Below are 26,507 nucleotides of genomic sequence, written 5' to 3'. Positions count from 1 at the left end.
CTTCAGATTTCCTATGCCAAATCTGCCAGAAAGCATTTCTCAGTCAGCATTACTTTCACCAATTAGCCTCGTCAGCTTGGCTCCATTCCTCCCTGCATCTGCAAGTGACTACAGTGGTGGTAAATCAGCTACAACTCCCACCAGGAGTTTACTCCTGTTCCCTAACTATTGACAAATGACTTACTTCAGGGTGTTTCCCAACTCTGACGTTAAAGCTAAACTCAACCCTGAACCAGAGGGCATCTCACATGCTCATTCATACCACAAAACCTCCTAACAGAAGATACGACACACACAGAGGAAGACCTCCACTCCCTGAAACTCTTGACATACAGACAAGCTATTAAGTCAACAGACACTTAAAAGGCTCTATGCATCACACCAATATACTCTAAAATCTACTATTCAATTCGGATCCGAGGTGCACGAAAGCTGTTCAGTTACCAGCAAAACTAAGGAAAACCAATATCCCTGCTGCACAAACAACGCCAATTTTACTCTGCACTTAACTCCCTCTCATGTCTAAAAACCACCAGGAGTTTTCCTCTTTCAGAACAACTGGAAGGTCACCCAGCTGCAATGTCTCAAAACCTTAAAAACCCTTGTACAAAATCACAGTAGCATCAAGTAAGAAACAAGAGATGTTCACAGCTTGCTTTCTTCCCCCTCTTTTTTTTCTGGTCAGGATCAAGGATACATGCCAGACTTCTACACAAACTGCTTCCTGGAGAAATCATAGCAGAAGTGCAGTATTTTGATAGTGTCCTGCATGAAACCAGCTTCTCTTCAAGGAGAACCAGAAGCAGGACAGCAAGAGCACCCGTCAAGAGGAGGCACAAAATGACTATGCGCTAGGGGGTTACAGCACCAGCCAGCTTTTTCAGGTATGTCTTCACAAACCTGCACTAATGGTACTGTAAGAACTCCAGTTATTTACTTTAAACTGTTGTTTAAAGTACTTAAGGCTTATTTGAATATAGATTATGAACTGCACACTTCCATTGCATCAGCTGTTAAAAAGGCCTACAAGAAACTTGTGGCAGTTACACTGAAATCATGGTATACAACTATCAGAGACTTTTTACCAAATCACTTGCACAGTAACAAAGATTGATACCAAGCCCTATGTTTTTGATTGGAACATACTGAGGGTAACAGACTTAAGTCTCCCCCCAAAGCATCCCATTTTCTCTTCTTAATAGAAGCTGACATGGAAGTTGGCATAAAGCTTCAGTAACAACAGCCAACTTAAAATTTGCCATTTGAAGGATGATATATAAAGCCTGGGGCAGCAAAATTGTGTTTTGTGGAAGCAGTACAGTGCATCTATGAAGTGTAGGAAACAAAGTGTGGCAGAGGCCTTCTCAGCCTCAGGTGAGGCATACACCCACCAGCTCTCTCCTGGCCACCTCTGCCACAATGTTGGGAAGGGTACAAATCAAAACAAAGAGACCACACCACCACCAGGGACTGAAGAAACCCTGTTGTGCACCACAGTGTCACACAACACTCCCAACCCCTCCCTATCTGTCCCCTCCATGGTGGCAGACTGTCTCTTTGCTTGAGCTCAGAAAAATGAAGATCTGCTTTAGAGGAAAAGACATGTCAATGGCAGACATCCATCTCTCCCAACACAGCAAGAAAGAAAAGCTGTTTGCCTCCCACTCCAGTCTGCTTGTTTTGCCCACTATGTATAACCTATACTCCCTCAAGAACAGTTTTTCTCCTGTAAGACACCACCAGAGAATAAAAGTCGGGGGTTGGGGGAGGGGGGTATGTGGTGGTGAAAAAAAAAAATCAGGTAACCATTTTGGATAAACAGTATTTTCACCAGCCTCAATGAATGAATTATGTTTAGCAGCACTACCCCTTCCTTTTCATCTAAGCTATGTATTTCTTCCTCATTATTTCTGTTAAAAAAAACCCAAAGTATCCTCTCAGATTCTCAATTCCGATCACTCTTGCACATACTCCTGCATGTGCATTTCAGGCATAAGGTCCACAGTTACCAAAAGGACACACAAATTTATTCTGTCATTCACTGTGGCTACTGAGCATAAACCATGGTGCGCAAGTGGCCTGAACTGCATTAACACCAGTTGGGTTTGAAACAGAAATAGTTTTAAAGCTGCCCACATGTTTTCTTACACAAATTTGGCAGGAAATCATTCCCTTCTGTAAGCAGTTTTGCATGGCTGGTCTTCACAACAGCAAGTGCTCTGCAATGAAGGATGAAGCAGCAGAAGGGAACGAGGACATGTGGAGGAGGGACAGGATGAACACACAAATAGCTTTTCTGTTTGAGTCCAACTCAGAATTTCCTTTGGCATGAATGAAACACTGATGTGCGCATGGACTTGTTCACAGCAACACAGTATCAAGTTGTGCGCAGCAATGTAAAACAAAATGCAAGAATGCTAGTACAAATCTTTTCTTCATTCAATGCAATGTGTAGCTTAGCTGAGTCACAGCTTTCTCCTCCCATCAAAGTCATCAGAGAATCAGTCCACTGTACAGGTCACCACAGAAATACAAGGCTTCTCCGTCCCCTTCTTTGTCCTCTCTTCTTTTCGCAATCTGCTCTTCCAGGGACTAAAAAACCCAAGAAACCATTACGGACATCCCACAATTAACCTTTCTTGACCCTAGGTGGTAGCTGCTTTAATCAAGCCATGCTACACTAAGCGACCAACAGGCAAAGAGATGTTTCTAATGTGCATTAGCATCCAGAAGAAAAACAATATGGGGAAACTTAGTTACTAGAAGGACCGTTTTCAAACACTTCTCTACCAATAAAAAAGACTGAGACATAGCAAATGCTCCTCCATGTTTAAGTATAATTGCTCAACCGTTTAGCATATACAGGTTTAGCTACCATTCCCTCCTGCCCTAACTTCCAAAGCTAGGAAACAGCAAAGAGACCAGCCACAGTGCCACTGCTTAAAGTTCACCATCCCAGCAGAGCCAGGAAACTGCAGAATGGCTCCTTAAGGAAAGTGCTTTAAGCCAACATCAGTGAAAAAGGTTCATCCCAAGCACATCAAACCCTGCATGACATTCAGCAGGGCAAACTATAGAAATCCCGGGTTTTGTTTTGCACCAATCACAATTAAAATCTTGCTAGTATACTGCCTCCAGAATTTCTGCAGCCTGCAACCAATTTAATCCATCAGGATAGGGGAGGGGAAAACAGGAACCAGGGATCCTTTAGAGGACATCTACTTTTCTCCATGTAATTATCTTGCTGAAATCTCCCTTCAGTACATCTCATCATGCAGCATCACCAATTCAAAGTACTATATAGAGACATCTATGAAGTTAGCCAAAAATATTTTGGGAAGATACAACTAGTTGGGTCAAGAGCTTTGCAATCACCAAGTCATTTCAGTTTTATCTATTGTTGTTTATTCTTGTCCTATAGAGTTAAACAGAAAATTAACTACGCAACTGCCCCAAAACAACTGACCACACTTAGACATAAAAACTGACCCCAACAAAAAAGCAAAACAGAACCAACTGAAACAACATAGATCTCCTTTCCTTTTTTGACATTTACAAGTCTTTTTTCTTTTTCAATAAAGGAATTTGTATGGCCTAGTTTACCAATCTTCTCTTCTGATGAGAAGTGAGAGGATAAAGTTACAGTAGGAGACAGTAGAGTTCAGTATCTGATTAAAATTCCTATTCTTACTGCCTGGGGAACTGAGCACAGAAGGAATTATTTCTAATAATTTCAACTCATTTGGTTAAGTTCTGACAGGCTTGATAGTCCCCGAATTCCTCCTTCAATACAAACTGCTGTTAGGCATACCTAATAAATGAATTACAATATTAATTTTTTTTGCTCTATTTGGCACACCCAACTGAAAGCTTCTGCATATTGAACAGATTTGAACAGTTTTTACATATGGCAAATTAACAGACTTGTGAAGGTAGCTAAAGCAATGCATAAGTATTTGACTAAATCCAAATGTCTTTTTTTCCCCCTCATATCGAAAAGAGGTTCTACAAAAAAAAAAAATAAATCAAGGTTTAAGGGCAGAGGAAAGACAGCCACTTTGAGTGGAGTCCTTCTCACTGTTCCCTTTGCATGTTAGATACAAAAATCACATGCCGCATTCCTTCAAATCGCTACCACAATTCTGACTTCTGCTCTCTCCTTAATGCTTCTGATCACATCTGCTCCACAAAGATATTTTAGCATATTTATTCAACATTTACACAAACATAGCTCCAGTATCAGCTTGTCAGTAGGACAAGCTGCATCATGACTTGTTTCCTCTCCTTCTCTCCCATGAGCACAAACTATGTTCAGCTATATTCAGATCACAGATAAAACTGCTAGTACAAAGTTCCTTTTCCTATTACAACACACTTGTCCACACAGAGGTAGCAACAACACATTTCTTCCTAGAACAATACCTAAGACCTTCAAATCCATCACCCACTAGGCAGGAATATTTCTAAGTGCAACAGCGTTGAAGAAACTCTGCAACTACTGCGCAGCACAAGAGGTAGTCGCCATAAAGTTAAAGAGAACCTATACTGGTCTGGTTATCCAGGTTTCCTTCTCGCACAATTTTGATCCCGAGGCAGTGTAACAGGTTGTTTTGAGTGTCAGTTACAGCTTTAGAGCATGTGACTTCCTATCAGTCAACACAGCCAGCAAATTCCAGCAAGGCAAAGATCTGAAGATATTTTATGCACATGCTGGAAAAAAGGGACAAGCGCCTTAGCCGTGAGAACTTTTTTTTTTCTTTCTATACATTTCTACAGAAGTTTAAGGACAGGATGTAGGGGGGGGGGGGGGGGGGGGGGGAGAACCACTAAATAAATCCACCTGTTAAAACGTGTCTCTTAGTTCCATTACTGTTTTTGATTAAGTACCTGACTTGAATGAACAGCTTAAAAGACAGAAGAGCCTGGGTTGGAAGAGACCTTTGCAGATCATCTGATCCCACCTGATAGTCCAGGCCTTGGATAAGTTATCCCAATTAGCAAGACACTCACTGGCAGACACAATCACTGATTAACGTTGACCTTTCAAACAACAGTTACCCAGTACAAAGTTACTCGCTGCCTTAAAGGTTTTTCACACAATAATTGCATTTTCATACCACTATACCAAGAACAAACCATTACTGAAAAAGACAAAAGCAGTAAAGCATAAACAACAAGAAGTTTCCAACTATACCATCAAGCTTGTAATCTCTTCCTGCAAGTCAAAGAAGAAACAGCTTCGGACCCAAAGAAATCACATCTACCAGCTTTTACGCCTTGCTCATCGCACAAAGGAACCCAGACCCAGCAGCTGAAAATTAGTTCCTTGCCCTGCAAAACAGTCTTACCAAATTAACTGGATGAGGGAAAGTAACAGAAATCAAAGATAGGATTTGCTTTTCTAGAAGACTCAACATCAGGCTTGTTCTAAGCTCTTTGCCTCACAGGAACAGGCAGAGGAGGTAGTATTAGGGATAAAGCAGTTTCAAGGGAAGGGAAATTACCTTCCTATGTTTCATCTGAAAGCACTAGGCAGCAATACAGAAAGAGCCCATGGGAATCAACCAGGCAGGTTCACTCTCGTTTCTGCTCACCTTCATGAAGCTGCAAACACACAAGTTACCAGAGCCTAGGTCACTGCCATCACTGCTATTCAAGTCAGACTGACACCATTCTGTCATCTCCACCAAGCTGGGGGAAGATGGCAGCAGCACAAAGAGGTTTTTGCTACATAAATAGTTGCATAGTAGATCAGGAAGCTGCATAAGTATCTCAGCCAGTAAAAGCTCAGAAAGCCCCTCTTTTCTCCAGCCTATTCATAAGGACAAAAAAGTGTTTTTCCTTTAAAATTTCCTAAAACTCATGTGGTATTACCAGCCAACAACGATATGGCACAAGTTCTGGCATCCTAGTCTTCCTACTCCATCTTCACTACAGGTATTAGTGCTACCTCCTGAATGTAAGATGGCTGATGAACTTTAACATTAATAATGTTAATTATTAATAATTAATAATGCCTCTTCTATTAGCATGCTTGGCTTGCTTTCCTTCAGGCCAGTTTTCTTCCCCGAACAATTCTTCAGACAAGGCACGTTCCATTACGTTCAGTTCTCACTCATCCAGAGAGCTTCTGGAACATGAGTTCACCTCAGAACAATTTAGTCCCACACCCTGACACAGCAACTAAAACCATCTGCTTTTCTTAAAGTCTGGGCAAACTATGGCACGATCAGCTAGCTGTTGAGTGACAGAAGCGCGCTGACCAGATGTAAATGACTAACAAATCGTACGGTCATGTTCTTCAGCAGAACATGAAGCATGATAAAAAGTTCATTTCCACTGCAGACTATCAGACAACAGCACAACTTCACAGCACCGCACCAAGTAAGAGTCCAGCTCTTGCCATCCATACGGTGAATACTGCATTCTTGCTGCCTTGTGACTAGCTTCAACTCAACCTTTTAAAAATCCTTGTGGGGGACGACCTCACAGCATTGAAGTGGAGGTCCTCTTGTTGACATTAGCTCAGCATTTCTTAAGAGTAAACCTCAGAAATTTTCCTACCTTGGATCCATTCAGAAACATAAGCTTCCAGTATTCACCATCTGGGGTTGGGACTAGATGTGGCCCAGACTCCGTAATGATATCCTAATAAAAGGAACACTACAGCAGTGCTCCAACTTACTTGGAAATAACGCACGCAGAAGTTGCTCTGACAGTGTATGAACTGCAATGAAGCACTAGGAAATGCTGGAGCACATCAGCAGCCAATGCTGACTTCAGGTAAGCAAACTCTTTAAAAAGTCAGGAAAACAAGTAATAAGCAAAACCACCCAAGATCACAAAAAAACCCAACCACCTACAATAAAGAAAACAGGGAAAGGATTAGCCTGTTTAAGAGCTGAAACATGGGAAAAGATCTAATACCCAGAACAGAAATACTGTACTAGAACCCTGATTTTAATCTTCAGACCAAGAGACTATAAAGTTTATTAATATTAAAAGCCTTGGCCTGCTAAAAACAATTGCACTGCAGAGGCTTCCCTGATCTCTGAACACGTGTTATAGACATTATTCTTCTATTTTATGTTTGCTCTTCCTTCCATTATTGTTCCATCAAGCACCTGTGTATTCAAGCAGGGTACTCTCCCCTCTATATAAAGCTTTTGGTCACCACGTAAGCTATGCCCCACTGTCCTCTCTGTGGCTCAACTAGACAACTGAATGTCTAATACACGATTCAGTCAAATTACCTCACCTCTTACAGACACCAACGGCAGCTACATACAAAGCAACTGAGGTATAATCTTAGAGATTATTAAAATATCCCTATGACTCTAGTACTAAATAAAAATAAATTCTGCAGTCAGGAAATACTCCCAACACCACAGTAAGTTTGTTTGCAATGATTTTGAGTTTCAGTTCAAGGTAGGTAGAAGACCTTTACCTTAAACTAGAAAGTTAAAGGAAATTTTTTTAAATGCACTTAGTAAGAACATAAAGAAGCCACCACATGTGGGCTTGTGTTGTATTCCAGTTTGCTTCTTTTAAGTCAAGCACAAACAAGCTTTCAAAGAATCTGAAGGTCAGAACACATGGTTGTTTCTCTTAAGTAGTCCCAAATCAACACAGGGAATATAAGTTTACCCCTCTGCTGTCACAAGCTTCTTTAGATTTCTGTGCTGTCAGTCAGAGTTCAACACAGGACAATACAGACCACATCCTCACCTGCCAGGACAAAACATAACTCCTTTCCTCCTAAAAGAGATAATGTTTTTGTTGACTAACTCAAGCATCAAAACCACAACTACAGGTTTATTCCTCTCTGTGAATGCCATCCTAAGGTACAGCATAATTATTCCTTCACTAGCACATATGAGCCAAAACCTGAAAAGTTATACCAACAAAAAAAAGCACCTCTTTGTCAGTTAGGTCACATATCAGCAAAAGAAGTATGGCCAAGATACACATATCAGAAGAACCAAATGAGCAGAAGCTAACTGCAGATTAACCCCACGGTACTTAAATCGTATTCAACTGTATTCCCACATGGCGCTTACAATTCCAGATTCAATTAACAGGGTCAAGACAATGTTCATCTTCAGCTGACAGTAGTGATGCCAGCTCAAGTTCAACATTAAGTACACCTTCTTTGAAGGCACCATAAACACACAAGAGCCAGGACACCACATGAAACTCTCCAAGCCAATGACCATTTCCACCTGAAGTTGCATTAAATTTGCTGAAGAGTTACCGTAGTTTTATCCTCTGACAGGAAAGAAATATTGCAAAAGATTATTTCTAACAGAGTCCTTCAACTTCAGTAATGAATCAAGTGCAGCCTATGCTTCTACCTCATCTTGTTTCTTCCTCTCCCCAAGAAAGCAGCCTTCACACTAGGGCAAGCTAGAACATGCGAGCTATGAATTACTTGATTACAATCTACCTTTTTAACTCAGAAGTGATTTTTGCCCCAGCAGCACCCACTCTCTTCTTGCAGTAAGGGCCTCTAACGCAGTTTGAGCCTCAGTCTCTATGCTAACTCAACATAACCAGGCTACAGACAACGCCTTTTCTTCCTGCTTTAAATTATAACCAACTCTGAGATGAAAACATACTTTAAGATTTCATGAAGAGGCAAGGACCGATCTCTCCAAATTGAACTAAATACTAAGTAGTACCAAGTCTGTCCAGTAAAACAGAGACCAGACAAAGATTCTCCTGCCTAAGCAAAGGCACTTCTCTCAATCTTCACGCTGCTGTCTGAATGAACATCAGAAACTGTTACACAGGAGGGGGGGTGAAGTGCCCTGAAGTGAGGAAAAAAACCCACACACCATAAACACACCATTCAAAGCTACAATAGAAAGAAGTTCTGAGGGAACAGTTTTACTTCTAGACTCATACTGGGAATGCAAGACCAGTGCAAGAAGCAGCGTAAACTGCTTCTACAAATGCACTACAAAATTACAAACAGCCTCCACTGCTACCAGGAGTATTTCAGAGTCATGAACAACTGATTCAGTCATAGTTTAAACACAGCTAAGTCAGACAAGCCATACTTGATTTTGGAAGATGTTTTATCTGGATACAGTTGGTCTCATGACCAGGAAGAGAACATGTGATGAAACTATCGAAAGAAAAGTCCATGCATCCTACCCTGAGAAGCAAGATATAATTGCTTAGTTCACACATACAAACTGAAAATATTGCTATACTGACAAAATTAATCTCCTAACTGCCCTTCCAAGACCATTAATAAATACAGATTACTTTATTAATGTGACATATTATGGAGTTGCACATGACAATTTGGTTAAAATAAGGGGGGAAAAAAAGAAAAAGTTTTCAGTATTCAGTAAGACAAGTACTGAAATATTTGCCTGATGGCAGAAACCCCAGTTCACTTCTAGTCTTCCTATCTCATCAAAGAAACCCAGCCACACAAACAGACACTGGTAAAAATGTCTTGCTCATACACCTCTCTACCAGTTTCTTAAGCACTATCTGAGCAGCTGTGTTAACATTGTGGATGTCATTATGTTACACAGTTCCAAGGTTCACGAGGAAGTCACCAAGTATTTCTATTGATTTAAAATTTTACAGGAAGGTAAAGAGCAGTGTCAGTATGGCCATTAATGAAAAAAGCCTACAGGTCAAGCATCACTGAAAGCACTTTTTTGTTCAAATTTTAACAGCAGCTAATAAGGTTGTAGCTTCTTGTTACAATAAAGAATACACACACATATTCTGAGAAGTCATCTGGCAACAAAACCACGGTTTTGCTTGCAAACACAGAAAACCCACAGGAACAACAACAAAAAAGAAAGATATTTCCTTGAACTACTACAGCCAAGATAATCTGGAATAGAAGTCTGTATCCCTGAGCAGAAGTTTCACTTTACGATTCCTATGCTGGCCTCTCCTCATCTGGCTGAAACAGTCTTTTCAAGTCTCACTCCAAGAAAGGGAAAATGTCATTTATTTCATCATGTGGGATCTACTTCTGCTGAGGAAGTAAATGCAGACTAAACTCAAAAGACGCCTGAAAACACAGTGACAGAAATTCTCCAGGCCTAACAACATACTCCGGGCAAGAAACAGGAATACCGGGAGGTGGGGGAAGAGTTCTGACAGCCAGTTGTTCTGCAGCAAGGGCTGAAGCCAGTGCAATCTCCTGCAGTGTCAGCTCCAGGCACACACCGGGGCTCCAGCAGGCACTCACCGACTCTGCGGCGCTCAGCAGGGCGCCGGCGCCCCCCCCCCCCCCAAGCCCTCAGGGCCCGGCGGCCCGCGGCCCCAGACCCCGCGCCGGGAGAAGGCCCGGCGGCGCGGGGGGCGGCCCCGCGTCCCCACCTAGGCCCCGACCGTGCGCTGGCCTCCCAAGGCAAGCCCCGGCCGGTCGGGCGGGGGGCGGCGGGGGCGGCCTGCCCTGCGGCGGAAGGGAGGGCGGGCAGGCGCGCTCCCCGCGGGCCAGGCGCTTTCCCGGGGCTCGGCCGTCGCCGCCGCCTCCCCCTGCCGACCCCGCGCACCCCTTTGTTCTGCGGCCCTCTCCCGCCCCTACCTCCAGGATGTCCTCCAACACGTACGCCTCCATTGCGGCGGCCGCCGCCTCCGCCCTGCCTCACCGCCCGGCCATGCCCGCCCTGCCTCCCTCCCGCCCCCCGCCGTCGCCGGGCCGGACGGACGGACGGGCTGCCGGCCGCCCGGCAGCAGCACGCTCGCTCCCCCCCGCTGTCAGCACGGGAACAGGAAATGGACTGTTCCACCCCGCGCAGGGCGGGCACCTACCACCCGAGCGCGGGGGGGGCGGCGGCCCCGGGGCAGCGCGGCCACGCTCCGCGCCCCAGGGAGCGCCCCGCCAGCAGCCCCGGCCAGCGCCTCCGCCTCGGGGTCCCTCTACTCTGGCCTCCGGAGGGCACCTGAGTATTCATAAAAAAAAAAAAAAAAAAAGGACGAAAGAATAAGGAAGAAAAGAAAATCCTAACGCTTTTTATGTTTTCCATAATGCATTCCACCACCCTTCCCCTGCCACTGAGTGTTTGGTGCTTCTCCTCACCTACCTCCTCCACCACCCACAGGTCCAGCACAGCCCACACAAACACACTCCCAGGAGCTTCAAAGTGTTGCCAAGACTTTGGCCAACTCACTCGGTGGCCCCCAAAACAGGGAGACCCCAACACGAGGTCTCCTCTGGCTGCCAGGGGCTGCTGCCAGTTCCTCCGTGCTAAGGGGCTGACTGGGTACATGCCAGCAACACAGCAGATGCTTGAAGGTACATATTCTGACCCAATGAAGTTCACAGATCCACTTCTCAGGTGGTTTTCCTTAACCATCCTATCCTAACCGCTCTCGATTGCAAAGCGCACTCCTCAAAGATGTACCCAAAAAACACCCCCAACCCTTTGATTAAGTAGATCTATGGCATGGCCCACAATTTTCTGTGCTATGATAAGCAAAACCTCCTAAAACCAACTAAACCACCTTAAGTGCTGCACTGTCAACCACTGGCGTTCCAACCACCCCATCCCTTTCTCCTCCACTGCTCGACGGTGGCAAGAATTCCACAAACTGCCTGTGACACCAGTAACAAAGGTACTGGCTGTGCCAAGCAAGGTCTCCACAAGGTAGTTTTGAGAACCATCATCAGCTCTGTATGCCTCCTCTGCTTCACCCAAAACATCAAGTGATAACATGGACCAAGAAGATGAAATTTTACACGCTCCTTCAAACACTAGGTGACAGTGATACCCATCATGCATACATCAGGTCAAAGTCATTGAGCAATCGTATCTGCAGCTCTCAAAATATTTAATTTTCCAGTTCAAAAAATACAGCATAATAAATCATGTCAACCTCACAAAAGCCTCCTCTCAAACACATTTTAGCAGAGCACAAAAGGGTCTAATGGCCAACAGAATTAAATTCACATTTTGACTTGGAAGCAATGCTAGCAGTAATTGCTTTTTTAATCAACATCATCTTTTCCCAAAAAACACTCTAAGTGTAATAAATACTCTCTTAACAGCAAGAATATTCTTACCTGGTTTTAGAAAGCCTACCAGACTGACTACTAAACAAAGAGAATTACTAGTTGATCAGTCTAAGTTTTAGGCACCAGCTATGTTTTCTGCTAAAAATCATGTTCTTTAACCCCAACCAATTGGAAATACATCCTACTCAGCTCTCAGAAAGTCCCTCATTTTACACAAACTCTACACCTGCTCAGGCAGTCCATACCATTGTTCCACTTCTGGTAACATCCAAGATTTTACACTGTTTTACTAAAATTCATTCGAGGAGCACCTCCTCTATGGGCTGTTCATCTTTGACACTGTATAACCTGTCTTGCGCCTGTTGTCAGAACTTCATATATCCCACACAACTCATATCGTGGAAGAATTTTTACGCTGTTCGCCAAATACCTTGCCAAAGTCTGAATTTGGATGGTCAAGTTTCTTTTCCAGAGGTACTATACTGGAAGAGTTAACTGGTAAATCCAGCCATTACTATCTCATCTGCTATTCAGCTAGTTTTAACTTAAAACCAATATATATATATATAAATCTAATGACTTACCCCTTACAGGCAGTTAACTCTGAGGACAAGGCAACATTTGCCAACATCTACCATAGGCTTCAACCCACTTAGGTTTGTCTCAACAGTACTTGCTGAAGGATCACTTTTAGTAACACTCTCCCGGCTTCCTATCAAATTTTACAGGACACGCGTACCTACGGATGAGAAAACTCAGCAATCTGAAGTTAGAAGTTAGGTAGTCAAGAAGATCCGTAGAAGTCTTAGCTGCCTTGAGGGAAATGCATCACACAGACCCATACATATCACAACCTTCTTTCTGTAAGAAACTGTTGTCCGCCCAGAGAATCACAAGGCAAAATTCTGTGGTTCCTCTGGAGCAGCACTTTGAGGTCAGCATTTGTAATAATATCCTTAGCAGCCCCTTGCCACTGATCCTGTGCTCATGCAACCTAGCAATTATACACAAATGTTAGGCCAAGTACAAAAGCTATCCCTGCCAACTTGAAGGATGCCTTTATAAAAAAATTAAAAAAATAAAGCAGCTACCACCTCCCACATAGCACTCATGTCTCAAAAGACTAGTTATTCAGTCTTCCAAGCATCAGATAGCATTAAGAGATACCTTATATGACACACACCAAAAAAAGCATTAAACACTCAACTCTCTGCTGAGATTAAGACACTTTACCTAAGCCAACACTGATTACATTTTCCAATGGAAAGACAGCATAACACAGGAACAAAAGAAGCTGTCTGTTCCACGTAAAGCAAGCTGAACGGCATCATCTTGTCCATTTTTTACAAATCAGGTACAAGACTTTTCAGGAGAAACGAACTCACCTCAAGAGCTGAACCATTTCTCAGCTCACTTGGGAGACAGAGTTCTCTCTGCAACAACATAACTTCCTTTATAAAACTGTAACTGAAAAAAATCATTTGGAGCTTCTCAAGCTGTGTTACACCATCAGAAACACCATGAGCAGCTGGGTGCTACATGTGAGCAATGAGGGCAGCGAACCTAACCAGCTAGATACTCCACTGAAAGTAAGTCACACTCACCACACACTTTCTTTGCTTTCACACTCAAAATCTCAATACTGTAATCCCCTTTGTGCCCCTGTTCCCTCATCTCCCCTCTCCCAGCCCACCTGCATCTGCAGCCCTTTGCTGAAGGCTTAAAAAGAAACTGGCTTGTCAAATGACATCCACTACTTAATGTAAAAAACATTTATGAGCGTGGAATACCACACTCCAAAAAACCCATTCCCAACGCTACTTGACGTTGCTACCAGATCTTCAGTAGAACATAAAGGCTTTCATACACGCTTCCATTCTTTTACTGCAAGAGAGAGAGGTATCTGAAGAAAAAATAACCAACCAAAAATATTTAGATGTCTGTGATTACTTAATCTTTAATATTCCTACTGTGCCATTTTGGGTTTAAACACACATCAGGAAATGTATCTTCAAGCTTTGCACAGGTGAACACAAATGCATTTCTTCCTTGCTTTCAAGTCCATCTCTATGAATTACTTGAACTAGCTGTTTAGGAAAAAAACAGCTACCTCTTTTGAAACATCTCAGCTTCTATTTCAAACCTCATTATCTTTCTTTTGCCTTACTCTGAATGGCATGATATAGTCAGTACTTTCACCTATGACTAGACACTACTAAAAAGCAGCCTTTTCTTCTGAAAAAAAGTGGTACCTTAAAACAACACACACACATCCACTATACTGTCTCATTACAGTCCCTTACATTCTGTAAGCCTCAAACACAGAAAAGCCCTTATGTTCCCCACACAGAAGGTGGGAGAGTAAACATTTGAAGTGCAGCTTGAGAAGACAAACTTGGTACGTCACTGCTCAAAAACAGAGGGAAGAAAGTCCTATTTCAAGCTATGCTGAAGTGTGTTAGACCAAATGAAATCCCTAGAGAGTATTCTGAGAAAGTCAAAAGCAGGGATGAGTACAAATCAAGGCTGGTTTACTCTATGCTATGTTCCCCTACAGCACCAGTGTAGCAAGCACGTGATCTGACCAAATGGAGAACACCACAGTTCATGCAAGATGAAGCACACAGCAGACCTATAAATGCTCAAGAGTTAGGGGACAGCTTTTAAGAAGATTCTTCATTCCACCTCTTCGTACCACACAGGCCACCACAAATTTTGAACTAGCATCACTCAGATTACGTCACCCTGAAACACAAGCTTTTTAACAATTGATCCGAGACAGATTCTGGCACCCAGAAATGTAAGCATTTGAACAATTGATCAGACAATTCCCACTCTTATATCACAAAAGCACATTGTTATCTATTTACAGCTGATCAAGCAGTACTGGTCACCAACTGTCCCAAAGCATATAAACACACTTTTTTTGTGTGTGTTTTTCAGAGTCAGAGAGTGCAGTGTCAAGGTTGGGTTGTTTAAACTGCATCCCATGCGGATGCTAACACCTTATTCAGCAGAACCACGAAGTGCATTCATTACTAAACAAATTATTTTGAGATGGAAAAAAAGAAAAGTTGAGAATAGCCCTTCAATACAGTACAAAGTATCACTTGGTTATCCCCTTCAGCATGGCTTTCCCAAGTCCTTCTCTTTCCAGCAGTTAGGTAGAGAGTCCTAACAAAATTACTTCAGAAAGAATCAAAAAGTTCTTGAGACATTTAAGACCAGAAAGCAGGGTGAGTTTCCAGCCAAATTTTGTGACATTCTGATTTTCCAAGTATCCAAGAGGCAAAAACCCCACTGTCACATGAAATACCTTGAAAACTGAGCTATCTCTCACACAAAAAAAATATATATTTCAACGTGTTGAACACAACAGGATACACTTGCAAAGACAATTGACATTTCACGTGGATTAGGAAAACCCATGAAATCAGAAGTCAGTTATTCCACAAAGGGGAAAATTCCATCATTAAGCCTTTCAAATTACCAAGTTTCCTCTTCTAACACAAAACAAAGAACCATGATAAGATACATAAGCATTTCTTTATATGAAAGACAAACATTCGATGCTGCAAGTAACATTCGGATAGCTTTTTCCAAAGGCTCCTTCAAACCTGCGTTTGAACGACTCCATGGGTGAGAAGCACATGCAAGTTAGCAGCAGTAGTGCAGTGGACATGGCAGTGTAGCACCTAGGAACACAGCCCATTACACATTCTGTCCCGAGCTTTATTGCCAGTACTGGGAGAGCACTCCTGTTACTGCTTAAGGGGAGAGCAAAAAACACGTCCAAGAGAAGAAACCACCCACAGAATAATCAACAAAAATCAATCAAATGTCTTTACAAGTCATCAAACTCTGAAGGGATGACTTTCTGTAGTCCGGACTTTCTTTGTTCTGTCTTGGATGCTGCAGGAGGGCATCACTAAAACACTTTTAAATGCAATGACCACGTAAAAATCTAGGAAGCCTGTGTCCCTCAAAATCAGATGCAGTTACTGAAGCTATTCTGTATTAAAGAATATGCAGTCACCAAAATCATCTTAAAAACAGCACAGGGAAAAGAAAAAGAAAAAAAAGAAAAGCAAGAAACCTAACCTAGCAGGGACACACACTAACGGGTAAACAAGTCAAAATGACACACTACAATTATCCACCATCTAATGTACATCTCCCCCTCCTCCTGCTAAAACGAGCTTTCAGCTTTGTGTTAGGTCATTTTCTCCCTTTTTTTAGAGCAAGATACTCCTACTCACATTCATTTTGCTGGACTAAGCCAAGTCCTTCACCAGAGTTTTTGAAAACCCTCTACAACTAAGTCAGAATTGAATGTTTCCCCAAACAGATGCCCTTAAGGACACACACCACTTCAGATAATGCACTAGTATTTACCAGCCTTCATTAGGAGCTACATGCCCACCTGTGCCTGTAACTTTCATCACTATCATATCAGTAGCTAGTTTAGATAACCACTAAGACACTAAACATGTTGTTCTCTGCCATTTAGGGTTTTTTTTTCTAGTAAAAAAGTCTTGCTGTATCGTAAAAGCATGACCTCTACTTCATAGCAGTTTGCATCAGTCAGCACTTGGTGCATTTTGTAAGGTCCCTTAGTTCCATGTCAGTGCAAAAAAATGAGCTTTAAACCTATTGTTCCTGCTTCTCTCTCCAGATTCATCAAACTCCTTACTCTTGATCCTTAGTGGTTAGTGATCACATAAAATCAAGTCAGTCCAAAACCAAACCTCAGGACCGATCTGAAGTCACAACCTTCATCTGCTTTTCCCATTTTTATACAGTATGTTGTTTTCTTTTTCTTCACTTCTTACAGCAATTGCATCTTGGCAGTGGTCTGCCTGACTAAGTTCCAACATCCTGCAGGTTGGTGCTTTAGTGAATTTCAAATTAAAGAAGTCTATTTTCTTCCTTTTATTTTTATTATTGGGGTGGGGGCACTTGAAAAATTATAGCCTTTAACCTGGTAAAAATCTACCAGTTTTTAACATGTATTTTTATTCCGATTTCTTTTTATTCCCTTATCCTTATAATTCAGTGCCTCCTTCTGAGCATTTCAGACTTCTCTGCTAAAAACTGCAGTGGAGCATTCTCCGAGTTTCACAATCACAAGATATTCTTTGCTGCCCATCTTACTATCACACCACCCTTCTTTCAGTTCCGTTACCTCCCATTGATAAGGAAACCTCCATTAACAAACCCACATACTTTTCTTCTGTACCAACTACCTAACAACATTTCGACTGTCCAAGATTATTGCCCTCAAAAACTAAGCTTTCTCCCAAGACAGGTTATTTCATTTCTGTCCAGCATATTCTTCACTTGGCCTAGGGCAAGGCATTCAAGACCCTTGCTGCCACATTCAGTATTTTCTGTTCATTTAGCATTACTCATTACAGTAAGCATATAAAGCTGGAGAGGATGAAATTCTAATCCTTACAAGGCCTTAACAGGGTATTCTTGAGACCTGGGTTTTCCACAGCTCCAAGGAAACTACTATCCTTGAAAGTACTGTACTTTGAAAGTCTGTGCTTTGCTACCTTTGAAAGTACCAAGATAAACACATCCTCAGCTTTTTATCTCAATTTAAAGGACTGCATAAAACTAAAAAGGTTTCAAGACTGACTGTTGAAAACTGACTCAGATGTTTGTGACCTGTCTGATGGAATAACGCTGCCCAGTTGCCTTCACGTTACCCTCCTCAGATCTGTCCTCCCTTAACAGCAGCACTACGCTAGCAAAGTATATTTGGCAGCTTGCATGAACTATCAGGTTCTGGCAGGATCAGGGAAGATGACAACTCCACATCCAGAGAGGTATTATCTTCTAAACAGGTATTATCTCCTCCCAGTAACAGCTGGGGGATTTGCACATTCACAGTGCATTAGCATTTCATAGAAGATGTCTCTTTCAAGGGTCAATAAAACAACAACTGAAAGAGAAGTTAGCAACATAATGCCAGGAAGCTAAGGCAACTGTAAGGATTCACCAACAGCACATACAAGCTCAGAGCACTTTTTCCAGGAACTCCAAGGCAAGGGATGTCAAAAGCTAGCTCCATCTGAAGTAAGACTGCAACACTCCAGTCAAGAGTCATAAGTTAATAGTCTTGAATTCTATTAGCAGCCTCTTATTCTTCCACAATCAATCTCTAAACAGAAGGCAGATGCACAATATAAAAATATTTCTGAAATAAGTCTTCATCTATGCCTAAATGAAACTGACAGCTAAATAGAGTTTTTCAGTCTAGCAAGTAAGCAGCATCCTTGCACAGAGTGAGAGTAACACTTCTCACCAGTGAAGAGCCTTCTTCCCCAGTGAGTGCTTACATCAGCCCTATTATTTTGATTTAAATTCCGGAAAGCAAGTCTATGCATGGAAAAAGGAGGAAATCAAGTATCTTTACACATCCATAGCACTGCCCTGAAAATGAACTAAACTAGAACATCGTTAAAAAGAAACCGCCTCGAGACATATTCCCCACCGTTCTGTCTTTGCCTTCATGCAGTGAGTTTTCTGTCTCTTACAGAAGCCCCTACAGTTTTGCTGTGGTAGAACTGCCCAATACAAACTCAAATGCAACATACACAAAGGTGTAAAAGTGAGACAAAACAACACAGCATTATATAATCATTTTAAAAAGGTTTTTTTATCAGAAGTGTAAGATTCCTGGCATAATTTTTTGTCTGAGGGGAGCTTTCTGTAAGAGAACTTCCTTTAAGCCCTCTGCTTTAAGTGGTTCATGTTTTCACTGGGTAATACTACGTTCCAAGCCTTTAGTCCAAGAACTTTCAATGCACTAAAGAAATCTGGTTTTGGACTAAACACAAGTAAAATGGGGAACATGTTCAAAAAATACAACAATTTGGGACAGGGCGGATCCTCCTTCAAATAAATTAAAATATATTCCTTCCTAATTCCACATGGGAAATACTGATGACAGGAAAGCTATGTATAATGTAAGCAGCATGTGAATAGCCTCTGGACAGAATAATAATTTCTCACATGTAGGAGTCACGTATAGTCCAACAACATTCATACTAACCCCTCTCAAATTCTAAAATGTGTACTAACCCAAGAGATCTTCCCATTACAATGTGACAATTTGAGAACAAGGTCAAAACCATCCTCATCTAACATATGCTCAACCTGTGCACTCTAGTTGATCTGCAATTAGGAGAACATGCCTCCTTCAGGAGAAGTTGCTCTTTGTTTTCACCTAGTTAATATTGGTACGCAAGCTCCCAAATATAGACACCTTTTCTCTTACGCCTGCTGTAACACAACACAATGTATTTTCAGCAATTTCAGCTGTGCACTCGCAGAACACAATGAACAAATAATAATGCAAGAACTGTAAACAAAAAAACCTGAATACAACATGCAGGAGGATAGTTCCTTATTTCCAGTTGTTCAATCATTAAGCGTATATGAACATACATTCAACTTTGTCTAATGTTTTAAATTAAGCACTTTTTGCAGGTAACAGCTGGAAGTCACTGGAAGTTCTAGAGTAGTTTAAGTGCGAACACAGTCCCTGCAGATTCAGAAAACCTTCAATCAGAAAAAGTCACTTTCTAGAACAGCCTCCTCCCCCTTTTTAAGCAGCCTAGCCCATCACTTTCTTCTACGCATAATAATCCAATTAAGTGAATACTGCTTTAAAAAAAAGTATTCCTATATCAAATTCCAATCCAGGATTCTGCTGGATCATGATGTCCTTGTCTCCCTTTCCGCAGCTGTAAACCAGATAGTTGTTTCAGCAGTGCTACATTCAGATAGGCTGTTCGTAATGAATTTGGACTTGGTTAATAGCAGATTTTGAAATGTATCCTAACTGTTATGGAAACAAGCAGGACCCACAACAATGTACTTCATGCTTCTTTCTTTTACAAAGCTCTCAATCAGTCACTTAGCGGGCATCTTCAAGTTCACAGACTAAAACAGCTAGAAAACCCACTTCATTCATTGACAGCAATACCAAGCCTGGAATTTAACAGAGCAAGCTACTAGAAAAGACTGAAGGAAAAATACAACAACTGAATGAAAACAAGAGACTTTCATGTTCTCTATATTCTTTTAATTAGTTTGTTCACTTCTTGTTTCATGTGAAGTTACCTGGAGGATCAAGACAGACTGGGGACCACACAGCACAACTCACAGCATTTACCATCAATATACTTGAACCAGTGGCCAGATTGAAATACCTCCAGATGAACACTGTTCACTGGAGTTCAGTACATCCTGTTCCCCATTTCTTCTTTGTTGGGTCTTCAGAAATAAATAGGTTCGGTTTATCTCAGATTAGCAGAAGAGAGACGCAACAATTAACTTGCAAACATCTGCCCTTCTCAATTCTAGATGCTCTCCATCTAGAGATCTAAAATCAGAGTCTGATTTTAGCCCAAGACTAACTCTAAAGGCTTTCAAGAGTCCAAAAATCAAAAAATCTTCAGCAGTCTTCAACAGCATAGCTGACAACTCACCACCCTGACAGCTGAGGTTGGGGTGCTCTTCCACATGTGTACCTCTATCCCATAGCAGAACCTTTCCCCCTCCCTCCACTGGCATTTAAATTAAATCATACACACAGAGCCTAAAGGAATTATTTTACCATGACAAAGTTTAATAAATGCATTGGAAGGTCACAAAAAGTTTAAAAAAAAATTAAATATGTCCCAGACTGTGTGCACAATACTTTTGTTACAAAGTCAACTGCTCAAGTTATTTCTGCTAACAAGTACTCCAATGGTTTGGAAAGACTGCACACTCTGCAACACCCAGCTCTGGATTACAATGAAAGCCAGTACCAAAGACATCTGCCTTTCTCAAATCTTCATAGGGTTTTTTAGATGTAAAAATAGTTGTTTTTTTTTTTTTAAAATGAAGTTCATTAAGAGTACTACTGCTAATCTTATTTTAAGTCTGACTCACTCAAGAAAGTGGTTACTGGGTAGCACTACTTCACACAATTCTTCAAAACCAGTAACGTTGATAAAGTTGTCAAAGACACAGGCATTTGCAACGTAACCGTGGTTTTGGCCATACACTGACCTAACTAAGGGATGCTGGGACAGAACAACACACAACAGTTCCAAAGCACCAGAGGAATTAGCATGTATATCAACTTTCACAACAAATGCTGCACTTGGCACAGCTGTTTCATCAATGCTCAGTATACCAAGCCCCACAGAGGTGAACAAGGCAACGCTGGCAGAACATGCAATGCTGTCCCACACTGACAGAACACCTCAGTTCCAGAATCAGAAGAAAAAACAACCCAACAGAAAATACCACACAGTTCTCTCTCCCTTCCCACTTTGTACCCACTTCACTACCTTTCAGACAGGTCACAGGCCCATGACCTGCTACACAGAGAGCTGCCAAAACATAAGCAATGTAAACATGCAGCTGGGAAGAGCTCAGAGGAAGAGATTCCCTCTTCTTAGTAGAGGTAACCTATCAGGTCAACTCAACACATGATGCCATCCCATATCCTAAGTATTTCTCCAGAAGCCAACTTCCATGCACATCCTCATGTGTTTCTAAAAACTCACCTCAACTCAAAGACACAAGTACATTTTCTCAACTCAAAAGACACATTTAGAGCTATTTAACACAGAAGCATCAACGTTTCCCCCACATGCAAGCTTCAGAAAAGCCTTTTTTCAAAATTTAGCACATAAAGTTTACCGCTATATTTATCACTGAGGAGATCCTTTATCAAGCTGATGCTTCACAAAAATACCATCATGCTGTTATGCCAGCTTTCACTTCTGTTAGTGACTGAGCTGGACAGAAGGCATATGTTCATCTATCTAGCAGACTGTTACATTGAAAGTGCTCTTTTTCTTTAAACTAGCTTGGTTTTTGGATTACCATTACTGTACTGATCACAGATGTGCTTTGTGACTATTTATTTTATGCTAGCCAGCATACAAAGCGACTCCTTTGCTGCACTGCACTAAATGATGCAAAAGTGGCAATGGTGACACTAAAAAGTACACATTTTGAGAAAATACTGCTTTGTTCCTCTCTTTCTCTCTATCCTTAATACGCCACTTTCAAGCACCTTAACAAATACCAGAGGAAAAAGTCAGTGGCAATTTTATCAAGAAGCTTTCAAGTTTTAAAACTGCATGCAAAAAAAAAAAAAAAAAAACCACCACATTTCTGCAGGATTTATCTTTCCAGGATTGCGCCAGCCACTTTCAAATAGAAGATCCAAAGGAAGCATCAGGAAGACTACTTTACCCTTTAATACAAGAATTCTCACAGATCTGTACCATTCTTGGCAACTGGAGTCCTCAAAGACAATGCAAGTGTTTGACACGCATTTAAATGAATAGTTCCACCAAAAAAAGCAGTCCTCATCCCTCCTCCCTGCCCAAGTTCCTGGCTCTTCGCTGTGTCAGCACAAGCTCTTGTGTGACCGCCTGACAAAATGGATCAAGGAACTGATCAACTGTAAACACGCTTTTTCTGTTGCTGAGGTTTTTTTCAACAAGATCATTTCCCAAGTGGACGGGAGGAGCAATAAATGCCTTTTTTTTTTTTTTTTTGGCAGTAGTGTGCTTACTGCAACCTTCCTACAAGGCCAATTCCCCCAACTTCAGCAGGATTAGCACCCACATTAACAAAGAGGCTGAACAACAATGAGCACTTGAGGGGAAAAAAGAAAACCAACTCATAAAATGACTTTAAAAAATGACTTTACATTTTAGGCTTCATTAAAGCATTGTTCACCATTTTGTGGAAGAGAACAATTCACACCTGCAGAACAGCCTCAAAAGGAAAATTCCACTGGCAAAACATTTCAGGACAAGACTAAACAGAAGGAAAAAAATACCTGAAGTTTTGAAATGGTAAAGCTCCAGAACAACATGTGAGTCACCAGATACAGATATAGTAGGAATGTCCAGCTTCTTGTTAAACAAAGTGTTCCAGTTCTATTTTCATGTATGGGAAAAACTGGGAGGATCAAAACTACCTTCCTCCTCTTATCTCTGAATCACTCCCTGCCCTAGAGAGAGAGGTTTCACACATTCCCCCTTCCGCAGAGGCTGTAATCCACAAAACAGTGTCTGCAAAGGACAGATGTACAGGCTTAGAAACAACATTAAGACAAGGGGAAACAAACCTGAGCTCAAATATAAGCTTGCCTCCTTAGCAGCAAGAAGACACATTACTGTGTAAAAGATGCCTTTATTTTTAACCTAAAAGTTAAGTGTCTAGATTCTTCTTTTTTGACTGTTTCAAGTTGAACTTGAGGAGAATGGAAGCCAAAACCCCAAACTGATATTCTAAATAGCAACATTTCATCACTTCTTAATACTCCGAATTTCTTTCTAGCTCTGCTTTCTAGCATCTGAACAGCTGTGTATTTGGACACATTCTTGATTAACACCACAAAGACCTAAGATATTGGGGTCGGGCAGGGAAAAAAAATAAAATCAAGGTTTACTTCAGCTCATTTCCTAGAATACACCATTATACTCCTAAGACTTGAAGATTCAGCAAAAATACAGAAGAAAAACACCTGCAGATCAAACACCAGTAATTTGGATCGGTCAAAAACTGCTTTGGGTAAGGCAAACAAAATCTTAATTACAACATTCAGCCTAAAAGAAAATACTGCAAGCACAAACAAAAGATATATTAAAGACATGCTTGGTTTCGTGGCCAATTTTTAGCTTGGTATACAGCTACTACCTAATGTAAAAATAAGGTGACACAACAGTTAAGTAATACCTCCACATGACTGTAGCTCTTCAGAGAGTTATGAGTTTAGGATTGTATACAGGGGGAAAATGTGACTGAAAAACATCTGGAATACTGAGGTAACATCTCTGAGTACCGATTAACACAAAGCACTAACTGCTTAGTGAAAACAGAGAGGAAATGCTGCCCTTCATTGGTCAAGCATGTATTATTATTTTTCTCCAAACATTCCTGTTGAAACTGTACAATGACTGCAGAGAGGTCATCAGAATTCATACACCAACACCAAGACACATTTACATTCACTGGTAAGGCTAACCACACGTTAAGGAAGACTCTTCCCCACCGCCCCGCCAAGTTCACATGCTGGTAAGTGACCCTACCCAAGCAGTTTGCTACATTAAGTCCTTCCCCCACCCACACAATTAGTATTCTTTCTCAAAACATCAAGTTACTGATGTGACAAAAAGTCCTCTGTCGGTACAGAATCTTTAAAGATACAGCACATCTTTGAGATGTTATTTCAACTTAGTCACCTGAGTTGCCATGCCATCAAGAAACTGGAAGCACATCATTTCACAAAAAAAAGCACGATGTCTACCAAGGCAGCTACAGATTCTGCTCAAATGGCCTAACACACTAATACCACATTTATGTAATATTTTTTTTTAAAACACAAAGTTAAAAGGGCTTGTTTCTTTAACTTCAGAAACAAAGCCTTCTTACTTATCTCAGACCTGCAGCACTGATTTTTCAATTCCTAAATCCAATTTCCAAATCAGCTATATCCTAAATAAGCACAAATAGTTTTGCTTTAAAAACAAAGATAGAGAAAAAAACCAAACATACATAATCCTATTTCCCTTCAAAACTGACAGATGAGGAAACTCCCTCAGCTAAGTCTCTTCCAGAGAAATCATGCTCTTTAAAGAACTAAATTACTAGCTTAAAATATGGGGTGTTTGGCTCCAGCCTGCACACAGGAATTATGTTTTTAAGGACATTTCCTGAAGAAATATCTGAGGAAGTAAACAAATTCACATGGCACCACCAATACCTAACTCCAACTCCCACAGTAGTTGTATGCAGGGGGCTTCTTTTTAAAGCCCAAATATTCAACTAATAACTTCAATTAAGTAGAACAGACAAAAAAAACACCTGTAAGATTTTTTTTTCATATGTACTAGGTCTAACCAGACACCATTTATCAGCTCTGCATACCTAGACTCTGCCACGCACATAAAGACGCTACTTAATCTTTGCTTACCACCTCTGCCAGTTAACAGCACACTCCATCTCCTAACCAGCACATGAATTCTAGTAACATAACTCTCTTAGATAAGGGGGCATATGCTAGTTATCATCTACAGGGTGATGCCAATAATGATTGAAAGGTGGTTAGCAGGGAGAAGCCAAGCCAGCCAAATAGTTATTCCAGTTTTCCAAACAGATTTTGCTGGAACCTAGGCTAAGGGAACAGTTAAGGATGGGAGAGATATTAAGCAACATTTTTGGCTAATGCTTCCTGGGGTCAGCTACAGCAGGTTGCACTACAGAGAAACGTGGCTGTGAGATTCACCTACCAACAGCACCATCAGCCCTGTTATTTCAGGCATTTTTGAGAAACATCCTTTACACGCTTCCAGGCAATCTGTAATTCTACTCATCTTCAGAGACTACTAATGGAAGCTAACTGTTGGCAGTTATATTACACCATACTCACCATATCCCTCACACAAGATTTTCTGTAAGAGCAGGCTTTGTGTTGGGAGCACCTAATAGAGGTGAGAACTGGCGTCTCTGAAGTGTCATAAGGTTCTTTCTAGAGATGGAAAAGAATTCTGACACGGACCCTGCTGTGGCTCACCTGTTTTTTCAGTCACATCCGTTCAACTGATGTAACTACTGCTATACCAAGCAACTACATATATAATACCAATTGCAGTAACTATACCAATGAGGAAAATGCTGAAGTCACCTTTGGTTTTAAACAAGTTTAGTTGTTTTTTTCCTAAGGGACTTCACTATTAATTCTGCTTTTGAAGGGAAGAAACAAAACCCTACAGGCAAAAAACTGCCAAAGACAGACAGAAAGAAGAGAATTACAGCATAAACAACGTAGCAGAACGCAGACTGAACTGTACATCAGGATGTCATACCCTAATAAGGACAGAACCCAATTAGTTGCATGTCCAGTCATGTATTTGAAGACACAAGGAGGTGAAAGTAATGGTAGTACAGAGATACAGCGGACAAGCAAGACATACTGGCTCTTTAGCAGCCCTGCAGAACCTAAAGGCCTTATTCCAGGATTCTAATTAAGACGGTTGGGTTTAAAAACTTATAAAATAAATTGTGTCAAACCAATAGCTTCCTTTAACACTTAAATTGTAAAAGGCTTTAACAGCTTAATTATTACAACTATATGCCTGTGATGCTCTTGAAATCACATCAGTAAACCCAAATTTTCAGATTCTAACACATATCTGAAGCTAAAGAAGTCAAGAGTAGCTGCTTCAGCAGGAAGAAATCTTAGAGGACCTGTGGCCTTTTGTTGTTTTATTTACTTCATCTTATTAGTTCAGTTCAATTACTAATTCAGTTGCAGCTGAAAAAACAAAAATGAACTTTTATTTACAGCAGCTACAAGGCCCAAGTAAAACCAAGAATGCTTAAGCAGCAGCCAAAACATCTCAAAAACATCCTTTGCACAGGGCAGCACTTTCAGCTATAGTTAATGTTATAGGATTATGTTTAGGAAAGCTAATTTGCA

The 26,507-nt window shown here is 41.3% G+C and overlaps 1 protein-coding gene across 5 annotated transcripts in view; it reads right to left on the bottom strand.

The window, feature by feature from the left end:
• ANKRD17 (ankyrin repeat domain 17) overlaps positions 1-26,507 on the bottom strand; it is a 94,620-nt gene that overhangs the window by 63,184 nt on the left and 4,929 nt on the right. The window contains exon 1 of one of the 5 annotated variants that reach the window (XM_037392163.1): positions 10,565-10,647. The exons of the other annotated variants lie outside the window; for them this stretch is intronic. Coding sequence (XP_037248060.1) covers positions 10,565-10,597 — 33 coding nt within the window. The 5' untranslated portion in view covers positions 10,598-10,647. Of the gene's footprint in view, positions 1-10,564; positions 10,648-26,507 lie in introns of those variants that run through there. 5 annotated transcript variants of the gene reach the window in all.

Source organism: Falco rusticolus, chromosome 1, assembly GCF_015220075.1.
Source record: "Falco rusticolus isolate bFalRus1 chromosome 1, bFalRus1.pri, whole genome shotgun sequence".
Lineage (NCBI taxonomy): Eukaryota > Metazoa > Chordata > Aves > Falconiformes > Falconidae > Falco > Falco rusticolus.
The sequence above is the reverse complement of the archived record's forward strand: the minus strand, read 5'-3'. Positions and strand labels throughout refer to the sequence as shown.